The sequence below is a fragment of the Corapipo altera genome, unplaced genomic scaffold (assembly GCF_003945725.1).
Source record: "Corapipo altera isolate COAL_440 unplaced genomic scaffold, ASM394572v1 48b, whole genome shotgun sequence".
Lineage (NCBI taxonomy): Eukaryota > Metazoa > Chordata > Aves > Passeriformes > Pipridae > Corapipo > Corapipo altera.
This window is the reverse complement of record NW_020884884.1, coordinates 8,273,232-8,287,196: the sequence shown is the minus strand read 5'-3', so window position 1 is coordinate 8,287,196 and position 13,965 is coordinate 8,273,232. Positions and strand designations below refer to the sequence as shown.

At 37.3% G+C, this 13,965-nt stretch overlaps 1 protein-coding gene across 3 annotated transcripts in view; it reads left to right on the top strand.

Annotated features, from left to right (window-relative positions):
- The window catches only part of THADA (THADA, armadillo repeat containing), a 164,922-nt gene that overhangs the window by 110,977 nt on the left and 39,980 nt on the right, over positions 1–13,965 (top strand). For all 3 annotated transcript variants that reach the window (XM_027641212.1, XM_027641210.1, XM_027641213.1), the window contains exon 31: positions 6,455–6,540. In XM_027641212.1, coding sequence (XP_027497013.1) covers positions 6,455–6,540 — 86 coding nt within the window. The remainder of the gene's footprint in view (positions 1–6,454; positions 6,541–13,965) is intronic.

Sequence of the window (13,965 nt, the reverse complement as noted above, 5' to 3'; positions counted from 1 at the left end):
GACACTATGTGTAATTATATATTGCTTTACTGTGACCAAAACAGTGATGTACATGTTACATGTTACTATGTGGGAATTCTATTTGGTTAGTTATTTAATAAAGTTATATTCCCATTTGAGAAATAAGATTAGTGGTTAATAAGATTCACAGAGCAGCACTGGCTGGAAGATTTGAAATCTTTCAGACTTTTCTAAAAGCTTTGAGAGTGCGAAACACAGAGCTTTTCTGAGACCTTTTACAAGAGGTTTTAGGTATCCCCAAGACACGTAACTACACTAAGGTACCTATAGCTAAACTAATTCACAAGAGATGTTATGGATTTTTATTTAATAGACATTGATTGTCAGGTTGCATTTGAAATTTCTTAAGTCCTTATTGAGAGTTTGATGAAATATGCTTTGATTTTTGTTGTTAAATGTTCGGTAAATATTGTAAGTCGCTGTATATTAAATAGTGCTTGTTCTGCTAATAGTTTTCCAACATCTGTTTCCTAAGGAGGAAAAATATGAGCAAAATAAACTACCTCTTTGGAAAACATTGAATTTCTAGAATAACCAAAACCTACTGTAATAAACATTAAGACAAACAGCTTTGATTTCATAATCACTAACTTGTATCTGTATTATTTATGTAACAAATGCAATAAATTAATGTTACAGTTCTGTTGCTCATGTTGAAGTGAGGTGGGAAAAGAGGAGTGAGCCAGGAGAAAATAGCTGTTAGCTTTTTAAGTCATCTGACTTAGTGTCATTGAAAACAGGGGGTTTTTAGGAGATACTGAGAATGTTGAGTTGTGCCTCAAAATTCTTTGGTATTTGCTATACATAAAGGTGTGTTGGCATCCTCATTTGTATACAGAAATCTATGTGCTTATAAGTAGTACCCTGTAATGAGTGGAAATGCTGTTTAAGAGCCTCTTCAAACCTTCATGGTTAGAGGAGCAAGAGATTGTCTGTTTAGTTTGTTTAAAGCTTTTCCACAGTGTTCTGACAGAATTGAGGCCAAATGTGTGAGCTTTCCATGTTCTTTGCTCCTTTGCACTGTTCCCTTGGAAGAGAAGATAATTTGCTTCATAAGTCATTAATGTGGATCTTCTTTAAAATTAAACAGTAATACAGAAGAAACTTAATTTTAGAAGTTAAGCCATGTGTTCTTGATAGAGTTGAAACAATGTGTTTGAGCCAAGTGCACGGGAGGTCTGTGGCCACATATTGCTGATTCCTTCAATAAATGCCATTTTGGTTTGCATCAGATCTGCCATCCAAAATAAGCAAACCAATGATTACCTCAAATTCAGCATGATTTAACTATAATAGGTGAATCAAAAATTTTAAAAATAATATTTGTAGAGCTCCAAACTGTGAGAGTCTAGGATTGATTTCATGTTACACAGACGTAAGCTGCAGTCAGTGGTTCTTAAAGGAGGTAAAGGCAGAGCAGAAATCAAAGCGGTCCTGGTGCTACTGCAGGTAGCCAGAGCCAGCTGGAACAACCCCCAGTATGATTTACTGAACATGCCCAGTCTGATTTACATCTACAGAGAGGGGAATATCTCCTGCAGGGTATGCTTCCTGATTCACCTACCAGGCAGTTCCTTGTTGAAAACAAATAGCTTATTGTTACTCTGGTCATATTATATTCTGTGAGTACCTCTTCATAGGCATTTGAACAGGAGCCTGTGGATTTTAACAGACTGTTTGGTTCCATTAACCTTTTTCTTTGAAAAGAATCCCTAGACTCTTAATGTCTAACTCAAGGTTTCTTCCTGCAAGTGACTTGAACTCTTCTCTAATGTTATATTAACATGCCAGAATTGAAAATGCAAATAGAAAGAGGTCTGACCATCCTATCCCCAATGACTTGTTCAGCGTTAATGATAAGAAATTGGCCAGGTTTGGAAGACTTTTATTTTAGGATCTAATCCAGAAATATGCTATGAAGTGTCAATAATATGGAAACTGGCTCCTGCGTTTTCGTATTTTCTACTGTTCAGCCATGCCTACCTAAAATAATAAAATAAAATTTAAAAAGACCCTTATTTCCTCCACACTGAAGATACTGTTGGGGTGGAGCTCTGGGCAGTTACAAAAATATATGTGTAAGCCATTTGAAACCTTCAGTCCCTTTAACTTTTCTGACTTGTGTTTCAATCACCTTATGTGTTCTGTGGAGTTCTGTGATTATAGATGTGCTGGTTTAAAGGTAAACCGGCAGGAGAAATGAACCCCACTCCAAAGAGATTGTAAGTCAGAGTTACAATTTAATAAAAATAACACCATAAATACAATTATATGGACAAACATTTGGTTTAACCCACAAAACCCAGATGTATAACCCAGCATCCTGGGGCATGGACAATGTGGTGTTCTTGGCCCCTGTGCTGAGCCCCATGTGGTCCCCCTGAGTCCAGACTAAAAAGAGGGGGAAAACCTGTTGGTGAGAGTGCTGGTCGCAGTCTGGTCAAGGGTGGCAATTGCAGTCTGGTTTAAAGTAGTGGCTGCAGTCCGATCAAGGTTCTGGTCCTCCTCTGGATCTAATAAATGGTACCAGAAGTCCCAAGACCCCAAGATTACACTCAGGTTCAGGCAGGAGTGCCCAGTATCTCCCCCAGGGTGGGGAGTTCCACAATGAGTGGGTGTGAGGATAGGAGCATCCTCCTATCTCACAAGCCTCTTAACACCCAGCTTATAGCCTGAGGGGTCAGGTGTGCTCTGGGCAGCTGCTGCAAATGGTCTGTTGTTAACAGTTTATGGAAAATGGCATGGAGGGTGTAGAATACACAGTTTGGGTTACACCCACACAGTGATGAACTGGTCCCAGTTCATCAGCTGGTTCTATCTAGGACAATAGAATCACCTGGATTGGAAGGGACCTTAAAGATCACCTAGTCCCAACTCCGCTGCCATGAACAGAGACACATTCCATTAGACCATGTTGCTCAAAGCCCCATCCAACCTGGCCTTGAACACTTCCACAGGGCTGGGGCATCCACAACTTCTCTAAGCAACCTGTTCCAGTGCCTCACCACCCTCACAGTAAAGAGTTTCTTCTGAATATCTAATCTAAACTGATCTCAGTTTGAAGCCATTGCCCCTTGTCCTATCACTACATGCCCTTGTAAGACATCTCTCTCCATCTTTCTTGTAGGTTCCCTTCAGGTACTGGAAGGCTGCAGTTAGGTCACCCTGAAGTCTTCTCTTTTCCAGGCTGAACGATTCCAATTCTCTTTTCTCTTAGCCTTTTCTCATTGGATGATCTAGTAGGGACACAGCAGCTCCTCCTGTCATAATTTCATTCTCCTTGATTAAATTAGAAACATATTTCTTCTTTGCCTTGTGCTTGCTAAGCAGTAATCCTTTCTGTCCCTGCCTGTCGCAGGAGTCTTCTTTCCCTGTGCCTGGCAGGTCAAGTCTGTGATAGTGCTTGCCTTTTACATGTTACTTGGAGCAAACAGCCTTTGACCTCTCTTCAGTCAGATGTGTTGAAATATTCTGCAATATTGGCTGTTAGTGAAATTTAACTTAGCAGTTGCCTGTGACTTGATTTTCATTTCCACCTGGACAGTCAAGCGTGATGTTAAAGCATCATGAAGGAGTGCTAGAAACTGAGGGGTAAGCTTCTTAATACAGTGAGATTCCTGGAGTAGGCTGGCTATAAACTCTGTATCCAAGCAGAAACAAAAGCCACAAGTTTAACCTCTGAAAATTATGGTTTAATGCATCTGGCGCAGTGTGTAGGGTGTCCATTGGATCTTTGGTGCCAGCTCTTTGAATTCCAAATGTGCTGCTGCTACACCAACCAATTGGCTAACGTAGATAAAGCATTACTTTAATCAGGTATGGATCTCTGCCCTGACATCATTAGCCTATTATTAGTATATGTGTGTAATAGTATGAGTATTGTTTTGATACCCGTTTTTCATTGCTGTGTGGATATACACTTAGATATGAGAATTCTAAACATCTCTAGCTCTAACCCCATTCAGAGTCACATACAGTTTATCATCTGGAGTGAGCATATGATCTGTTTGTTTCCATTAATATCCTTGTTGGAAGGCAGATAAAATAATTTTTGGGTTTTGGGAAAAAAAAAAATGAATGCTGTTCCAGATATCTGGAGCTCCCACCTTTGCTGCTGATGTGACTTTCTTGTTTGGAGACAGATTTCCTCAAATCTTGTTTATGAGAACACCACTTCATTTGGATATCTGTGTTAAAAAAGAAACATTTTGTACTCTTCCCACTCTTATTGTTGAAGTTCTGCATGAACAGGTCATCTTAAATACTGCGCAGTCCATCATTTGAAATGTTCAGCATGTGATTTTTGGCTGTCAGGTCTGTTATGTAAATCACAGTTTGATTGTCTTCAAGACTGAGCTTTCTGCTACAGTCTGAACAACACTGAAATTTCTTGGTTTTGGAAAACTGAATTTCCTGTTGTGTCTGTCTGGCACATATGGATGAGAATTCACTAGCATCACCAGAGCAACGGAACCAGCCAAGAACAAACGTTTGGCATGTTTTATGATAGCAAAGTCTCATTTCAAAATCAAAACATGTGTATGTACATACTCAAAATGAAGTGTTATGTGCTTAAAAGCTGGACCAGAATAAAAAACCACGTCAGTGTTGCTGTTGCCTCTTCTTCAGTAACAGTTGCATCAGTCATATTTTTCCCAAGGCACAGTCTGTACATTGGAAATTTTCTTTCCACTGGAAAGATGGAATAATAAGCAAATCTTTCTCTTTTCAAGGGAGCTGTACTGCAGTAGGCGTTATGTTCTTCATCTTAAGTCTGTTGTGGCTGCTTTAATCCATTTTATGAGTACTTGTGAGAGGCCTCTTGTGGTTTTTTTTCTTCTAAGCTTTTGACCAATCGGTCACTCTGTTTTCTCATGGGTTGAACTCCTAACTCTGTATTTCTTGGTGGTGTTTTCACAAAGGTTTGTGAAGAACAACTTAGGCAACAACTGGGTGCCCAAGATACAGAAGAGATTTTTTTTTTTAGCAAAGATGGATAGAAATTAAATCTGCCTAATACAATTCTTCCGAAATAGGTCATATTAAAATTGCTTTGGCTTCTTATGGCATCAGTTCTAACTGGATGTGCATCTTCTCAGCAGGCAAGGTTTTAGCTCTTGTGCTAAGGAAAGTGGTAGGAAGCAAGCATGGAGAAGTTCTTGGAGCTATGAACCTAAACTACTTCCCTACTAAGAAAGTGTCCAAAAGGAGAATAAAACTCTTTAAAAGAGAGATCCTGGTAGTATGTAGTCTGGTGTGTGTTAAATGGATGCCTGATATTGTAGGCCATAAAAGAAAACATAAGTCCTTTGGGCTTATTGCAGAATTTATTACTGAAGGTGAGAGCAATGTTTCTGGTTAAAGTTCTCTTTTTTAACAGGTTCATAGGCTAGCTCTCCATAGGCAGATACAGCTGCAAAACTACGTAAGAACCTCAAACCTTGCATTTTTATGTCATGATCACATATCTTATTTGAAAAAGCTTTTTTCCTTGAATTTTAAAGATGCTAGGGTTGAGACTGTTTGTTGGAACCTTTTTAATTAACAATTTTTTGAAAGAGTTTCAGACATCAAGATAAGCATACAAAGACAGTGCCAGATAAAATAAAAATGAAATACTGAACATAATTAGTCATACTTTAAGCTTGTGCTGCTTGATTCTAAGAGTTTTTGTTTTAGTACAAGTCCCATTGGTCTCATTAAAATAATTTCTGTTTTGAACTGTATTTCCTGTTTGTTCACATTCGAAGTTATATTTTAAAAACAAATTTCTTGGCTGAAACAGAGAGTGATAGCAATGCAAAGAAAAATGAAGTTGTTAACCTAATTTTAATTTTCTAATTGAAGAGAAAGTAAATATCTATCACTTGCAAATTGAAGAGGTGGAAAAGAAAGTATCTAATTACCAATTGCATTACACACACAAAATCCCAATTTTTCTTGTCTGGGAAAAGAAATACGTAATTTTAAAAACATGCATGATCTTCATCAGAACAGTGAGAGAGGTGTACCTTTCAAGAGAAGTTTCTCTTTTATGAGCTGTAACAGTAAGACCTGAAGACTTCTTTTCGTTAATGCATTTAGTACACACATTATCTATAAACAAAACAAAGACACATTAATTGCCAGGGCAAGCTGATTCATCCAATAATAATTAAATGTATAAGCTGTGATTTGGTGGAATGGATGGAGGAAGGGTGTTGCAAACTGGCAACACCCAGTTTGCAAGGGAGACTCTCATTTGGAATGGACCAGGAAGTGAAGCTTAGATAACTTTGCATAATTATTTTGTATATGCAGTCTAATTTGACCGGTAGTTGATCTTCATTAATTAAAATAGACACACCAAGCCGGTGTGTTTCACTGCTATTTCTGAGCAGAATGTTATAAGGATTTAATCTTTAGAAATTTGGTTTTTTGGGGTTTTTTTTAGGGTAAATCCTTGCCTGGTGACCAGAGCCGCTTATCTTGATGTCCTTGTGATGCTGAGTACTCACCTGGGGAAGTGTAAAAAGCAAGGTAGGTCAAATGTGGTTTTATAAATTGGTTGGAATATCTGGATCTATTTCTGAGCTCTGTTGAATCTGGAGAAACAATAGTATATTACTTGCACTCAGGGTATCTACTGAATGCTAGAGTCCTTTAGCTGCTTCCTGTAAAAGTGCCCTCTTGTCTGCCTTCTGAAGAGCTAGTCCTAGGTTTTGTTGATGAGAAGAATGAGGTATGGCTCCATGTCAAAGCTTGAAGAGATGATCGTGCAGTATTCCTAGTCCTAGAATGGCTAACAACAAAAAAGATCCTATGTTCCAAAATGTTTTTCTGATCCAAGGTTATAAATACAAACAAAATCCAGACCCTGGAATATTGCTACTTTAACCTTTCCAGAAAACCACAGAGATGTTCCTTCATGAGACACTTGAAAGTGTTTCAGAGAAAGTGTTTTTTTGTGTTCAGAAGTTTTATAAGAAACAACTGTGAGTTTCTTTCAGTTTCTTTTTTTTATTTTGATTCTTTATCACTGTGAATTTTTTGAAGGACCAGTCAGAAATATCAGTGGTTATAGTGTTGCAGAATATAGTTTGCAACAATACAAAACAAGTTCTAAACAATAAGAAAAACAAAGATATGAAGGAAGGGATACCCTTTCAAGTGTGGCAGCGTGTAGGCCATTTTCAGTCAGCTGTAACTAGCTTCCTTATGGGCCTGTTTTGTTAATTTCTTAGGAACAAGTGAGTAATAAATTACCTTGTCAGTCCAGGAAAGCAATTAAAGAACAGTTCTGTCATTCCATTAAAATTCTTAATGTCTAATTTTAACACTGCATTTAAGTCTTTGGAACCATTCTTTATTTCAGATAGTCATGCTGTGGGCACTGTTCTTAATTTTAAAACCGATTCTGTTTGCTTTTTTTACCTACACCTTTGGTAGAAGTAGTTCCATTCTAATCCTTTAATCACAATTGGTGTGATTTCTTGTGAATGTACAGATCAGATAGTGATAGTTTTTAGGAAAGCAGGTTGATGGTGAACGTGTCTGAAATTAACTTCTTCAGACAGGAGGATGGAGAATCTACACCTCAGAAAAGGAATGCAGACATAAGAGAGTATGTGACAGGTGACTTCCACTAGACCAGGAGATGATGGTTGGGGTTATCGGGCACTCCAGGAGATGAGTCTGATCTTTCATGTCCTCTGAAGAGTCATTCCTCTCTCATGTATCTCAGGTGTCAAGGTATGCTGTTCAGTAAAGGAAATTTCCAGATAATGTTGCCCTGTAGGCCTCATTCTGTTGGGTATTGGCCGCTGTTGGTGACTAGGTGAGGGCCACATGCTTTATAGGGAGGAATGCACCACCTTATATAAAGCAGTTTCACTATAACATGTCTCTAGAAATAAATTTTTTCTTGAGTCTATAATGTATTTTTGGGTTAAATAGTTATTATAATGTATATTTATATCTATGAAATAAAGTTTCTTAAGTCCTCATATGCCATTGGCCTTAGTGATTATCCTTTGCAGTACATTAAAAAGTCTGGCTGTGTATCATACTTACAAAATAAGCAAAAACAGCCCCCAGAGCCTCCTTCAACCATATTTGGGCTCATCGCCCTTTTACTTTGAATCCTTTTTAAAAGAAAGGTCCTCTTTGGAATATTAATTTTTACACTTTTTTAAATCATGATCCTCTATCTCCATTATTCTCCTTTGTAGTATGAATCATTCTGGTCTTTCTGTATTCTCTTCATATGAAGGTTTTTTCCTCTTCTGTTATTCTTATCACTCACCCTTCATCTCTATTTGTGTATTTTCCTTTACGAAGGAACAACCAGTATTCAGGCGAGGGCTCCTCATTTTGCTTCCTTAGTAAGCATTGCATTTCCTTTAGCAGTCTCTTTCCTATTTCAGTTATCTTTGGTTTTTTGTCTGTTTTGGTTTTTAAACAATTGCTGCACATTTGCAAAGGCTTTTATAGACCTCTTCACACTAGGAAAATCCCCTCTTTTATTTTAATGCCTCTGACTTGTGAATAGCCCTTTGAGCCTGAGGGACTGCACCATGCTGTGGCTGGATTTACTGACTGTAGTGAATTAATTTATTTTTCAAAGCTCATGTGGACTGTACCAAACCTGGGTGCTGCAAGGTACAATTTCTGCAGAAGGGAAGCAATTATTTTTGCAGATTCTGTCTGCTCGAGGATAGTTCATTTAGTATTGTCTTGCTTAAAAGTTTCATTCCTGCATAGGTTTAAAATTACATATTGCAGGCAGTATCTACAAAGAGTAAAAGCTTAGACTAGAAATACTGTTTTGAAAACTTCAAGATACATTAGGGACAATTTTATGTATCACAGGCAGAAGCTCTTCTGAAAGGAAGGAGTAATATGTTTATATTAAATAGAAACTGAATGTCCCATGACACAGTAAGAGAAAGACTAAACTCACCAGTTGAAAATGAATGTTTTGAGTCTCCCATTTAAATGTTTTTAAGGAATGATTATTAACTGAAGCTTTATACTTTTCTGAGATTAAATATTTTACTCATATATGTGTATCTCTGGTTATGAGCCAATTTTTCTCTGTTCTAATCTTGATTTGTAAAATTGTTTCAATGAATAAAGGGTGAAGGACAAATCCAAATAAAACTGTTTCTTGATGTGTTTATCTAAGAGGCCCCAGGAAGTGCTGTATATGAGTTCCAGGCCACAGGCTGAAACTGATTTTCATCAACAGAAATGGGAATGCAATGTAATGAGCCTGCAACTGGTTAAAATCAGACCACTTCTAATTGATTATGCCTGTCTAAAGAGGCTACAATTACAAAGAGGTTTTCAGAGTACAGCTCTGCCTAGGCCTTTCCTACGTTATGATTATTTTCTGCAAGTGATTTGTTGTTCTCAATTAATAAAATCTGTCTGTTAAAGTGCAGGATAGCCCTTAGGGAATTTACTTCACAAATTAAAAAAACTTTAAAATGTCGGCTTAGGAAGGCAGGGAGTAATGGATACCAAAAGCATCTCGTCCAGCTAAAAATTTATTGCTGGTCAAATGATGATTATTTGTCTTAAACAAAAAAAAACCACCGTAGTTTTTCTGGTTTGCTGGACTGGATGGAAGTTTTGCCTGATTCATGTCACTGTGAAAAGACAGTTTTCTTTCCTTGAGTTGATACGCAAAATCTAGAGCTTTTCTTCCAGCTCCTGATGTGCCTGAGGGTCTTCAGGGATGCAGAGACAATACATAATGCCAAGACTATGTAAACTTACAAATATTTTTATTCTGTTATCAATTGTGGTTGGAAGCAAACCTTTAAAAAAATAAAAAAAATTAAACTATATAAACAAAAATGCTATTTTTACCTTTATTGAGAGGGGGAAAAAAGTTCTTACCAGGTATAGGATTATTTGATGAGCTAATGTCTCTTGGCGCTATTAATAATTATTGATTTCATCCAGTGAATTTTTTCTTGCAGACCTCTTTGATGTATTTTCTCAACAGTAACTGTTTTTATGGACTAGGAATCACAGATGTCCAGGGACTTTTCAGTCTAATGGGTAGGACAGTGCAGTCCTCTTCCAGAGGATTTTCTGGCACTTGTATGCTGCTTCAAACATTATAGGAGTAATAGAGAAACACTTGTAGGCACCTTTGTGGGGGGTGGTGAAAATGCCCCTGAGTCCATGTGAAAATGTGTCTAACCTTAACTGTGTGTATAACTATTTGCAAATTCACAAGTTTTGATCAGCAAGAGTTAGATGCAGAGGTCTGCCAAGCTGGAGAGCTCCACATCTGTGTGTGTGTCTGAGGTTAGACGTTTTTCTTTGCACTCAGAGATGGGCTTTGCAAGAGACGGAAACCACACTACAGGCAGGCTCTGCTGTGATATGCTATTCCAGTAAATAAGATTCCTATGTTGAATATGTATACTTTTGAGAGGACCTGTCATAGAGATTCCTGCTTTCAGATCTTCTGGAAATTGGTGTTTAAAGCTAAACAGTAAGATGAGAGTATTATTAAGATCTTGCACTGCTGGTAACACAGGAGCCAGAGTGGTGTGTTGCAGTGAAGCTCAGATCTGGGATGCTCTCTCTGTAACAGATGAAGAATGCCATAGGACAAAGTGGTCGTGTTTTCTTTCTTGCTCATGTCTTGGAATAGTTTTCTTATGCTATTTTGTAATTTCATTAAGAGAAAAATGGATGCAACTGTCTAAAATATACTTGACTAATAAAAGCACATTTTACTCAGGGTTGTGTTCCAAAAAATGGCACTTGTTGATAAAATGTAGTGTTGAGTCCAGAAAGCCCATCAACATAAGTGAAGTAGGATGTAGAACAGAAAAGGGAAAAGATGAAAGAAAAGTTTGGTAAAGATAATCCTGCCAAGTTGTTCCTTTATCCTTATGCTGTCAGTCTGCTGACTGGTTTGGGCTGTTATTGAGTATAGTGTCTTCAAAATTCAAGTTTGATGAGAAAGAGGAAACATTTAAACAGGATGTCAAATAGGATAAATCAATGATTTAGGAGAAGCTGCCACTTGTAGTCTAACTATGCATTTTTCCTTTCTGCATTTGAGGTGGAAGAGTTTATAAAAGTTCTTGAAATTAACAAAACTCCAGTGTTGGTATCAACAGTGGGAACAGTTACTTAGTATTTACATGATTAATCCTGTTCATAAATACTTTTGATACCGAAATAGATCAACCAATATTCTGCTCTCATTAATACATTCTTTCCTTGAGTTTTGCAAAAAAATACTTTCATTTTTTTACTATCTTCCAAATAGCTAAACCTTTTGTAGAAGTAGCCTGGTTAAGATTCTTAAATTCTATTAATGAACAGAAGAAACATTTGCAAAAAACACTGTGCACTTAACGTATATGTGTATGTGATCAGAAACATGGGCAATTATGTACAACCGTCTGCTGTCTGCTCTCGAATACAGCAGAAGACCATGTTTAAAATAATATATACTACAAATACCATTCTCTTAGTTATATTTTTCCTTTTTAATTAGAAGTTATAAAATGCATTGGTAGAAATAATATGGATTATCAAACTTCTGAGTGCTTTGCAATGAAAGCCCAAACCTTTTTGCATTGGAATATGGTAAATGTTTTGCCTGAAGTACATGATTTGCAGGACTTTTAAATAGCATTTGAAGGCTGTGGCCACCTTTTTTTTGTATCGTACTTTTTACTCTTTCGTTATTTTGGAAAGAAGCTATATGGTAACTAAACTAAGGTTTTTTCTGCAGGCTAACTTATAATCTGGTAATTTTTAAATGCTAAAAATTTGACAGGAATAAAACTAGGTTGAATATTTAGCTGGTCCTCAACTCGCAGTAATCCTACAACAGAAGGATCTTCTGAGAGGCTGGGCAGGGCAGATAATCGTTTGGATTCCTTTGCCTAGATCCTTAAGAAGTACGACCAAACAGTTTTTTGAACAAAAACACTGGCAGCTTATTAATAGCTGTTTGGTTATTTGGTCTAATTAGTTTAAACTGAAATTCTGTCCTGACAAATTGAAAGCAATTTTTTTTAATTATGTCAGAAAGTATATAAACTTTTGTGCTGGTATATTGACTATGGCACTGGATAAATGTTTTATTTTGACTCATGGAAGATAAAGTTTTAAAACATATTTATAGGATCTTCTAAATGGCCTGTGCCAACTAATATTAAATTAGAGAAGTCAAAAGGAAGTGTATTTAGGTATTCAGTATTCTGATTCAATGCAGACAGGAGAATTAAGAAGTTGAGGATGTCATTTTTGGAGGTCCAGGACACAGGGAGTGACTGGGAGTTACCGGACAGTAAAATGCCAGAGGCAGAAGTGAGGGATGTACTATGTTAAGATGGTCCAAAGACAGAACAAAAAATGAATGTGAGACAGGAGGACAAAACAGATGGAGAGAGGCTGAAAAGAATAATAAATGACTGGAGAAAGGAGATGGAGGTGTGCTACACCAACGGGCTGTCTAGGAAATTGTAGAGGCAGAACTCATGGCACAGATTTAGGAGGTGGAAAGTTAAAGTGTTTTTAGAAAGATGGTGAGGACACAGTGAAAGGAGGAGGGTTGTTGAGAGTAGAGAATGATACTGGTGGAATGCTGTGTTGAACAGGGAATATGGAAAGGTGTTACCTGAAATGTGACACTAGTGGAAAGTGGAGTTCATTGTGTTTATTATTGTTAGCAGTTAAAATTCTGTCCCCATGTGAAGACAGAGACTGCTCATCCTTCTGAAATCAGTTTCTCTTTAGATTCCACCCTGTACCACTGGCTGACTTGCACTGTCTCTAAGGGTTTTTACAATTCTGTATGAATGCAAAATAGTGGAAAACTCGGTGCTGTGCCAGAGAGAAGCTGTAAGAAAAATAGCAGTCTCAGTGTCCAGATCAAACGGTTTTTTTCTTTTTCCCTTTTTTTTTTTTAATTGAAAACTTTCCCTTATACTGTACAAAATGCAATGGTAAGTCATCCGTGGATTCTGTTAATCACTCATGTTTGTAGTTTTGGATTATGTTGTGAATACTGATGCTTAGTTTCTGATGTTGAAGTTGCAGATGTCTTTAAAAGAAAACATCCTGCGTAAAATATGCCCCTTTCATGATCATCAACAGTCATCTTAGTTTGGCAGTATGATAAAATAGACTTTTGTGTTCTTTTTGCGTTTTTTTTCCATTTAGCACTGACTTTGCCTAATCCACTTTTAATAAAAAGGAAAAATTTGAAAGAGAATACTTTTCCTTAGTATTTGTCTAGGAAAATCTCTTCTTGGCACTGATTACCTCTCAGTCTTCTCTCTATTCATATGATCTCTTCAGATACCCATAAATAGATGGTAGTTTGAGAGTGCAAAGGATTTTAACCTCAGTCCATAAATAATTGCACTTTCTTGCAGGTTTTGGTTAATGATGATGGAGAATATCCCACTTTCTGATTCTTGGACCCCTTCCTGTAACATTGCACTGTGGGCATAGCAACATTTTATTGCTGCTCCTGTAGTTCTTGTCTCCCCTTGCAGTGTCAGTAACTTTTCTGATGCTGCTAGTAACTTCTCCCCTTTTCCCCTGCTTTGTTCTTCTTTTCTGGAGGCTGTAGTAGGAAGATGGAAGATGGCTTGGATGCTCGAGGACCTGCATACAGAATTTATTCTCAATATTTATCTAGAAGTGTGCAAATACTTATATCTGTGCTAATCACATCTCAAAACAAAAGCTCCTCACACAGTATACACCTGATGATAGGGAGAGTTGTCCAATGGCAGTAGCCTAGACAGTCACTGTAAAATTACTGAATCCCACAGAAGTACATAATCAGTCCTGCATGTTAGCTGTCAAGGAGGTGAAACAAATTTAGATTTAAATATGGAAGAAATTCAGATTACTTCTTTCACTTTTGAACATCCTGTAGAATCTCTGAAAGTTCAGCTGAACTGTCCA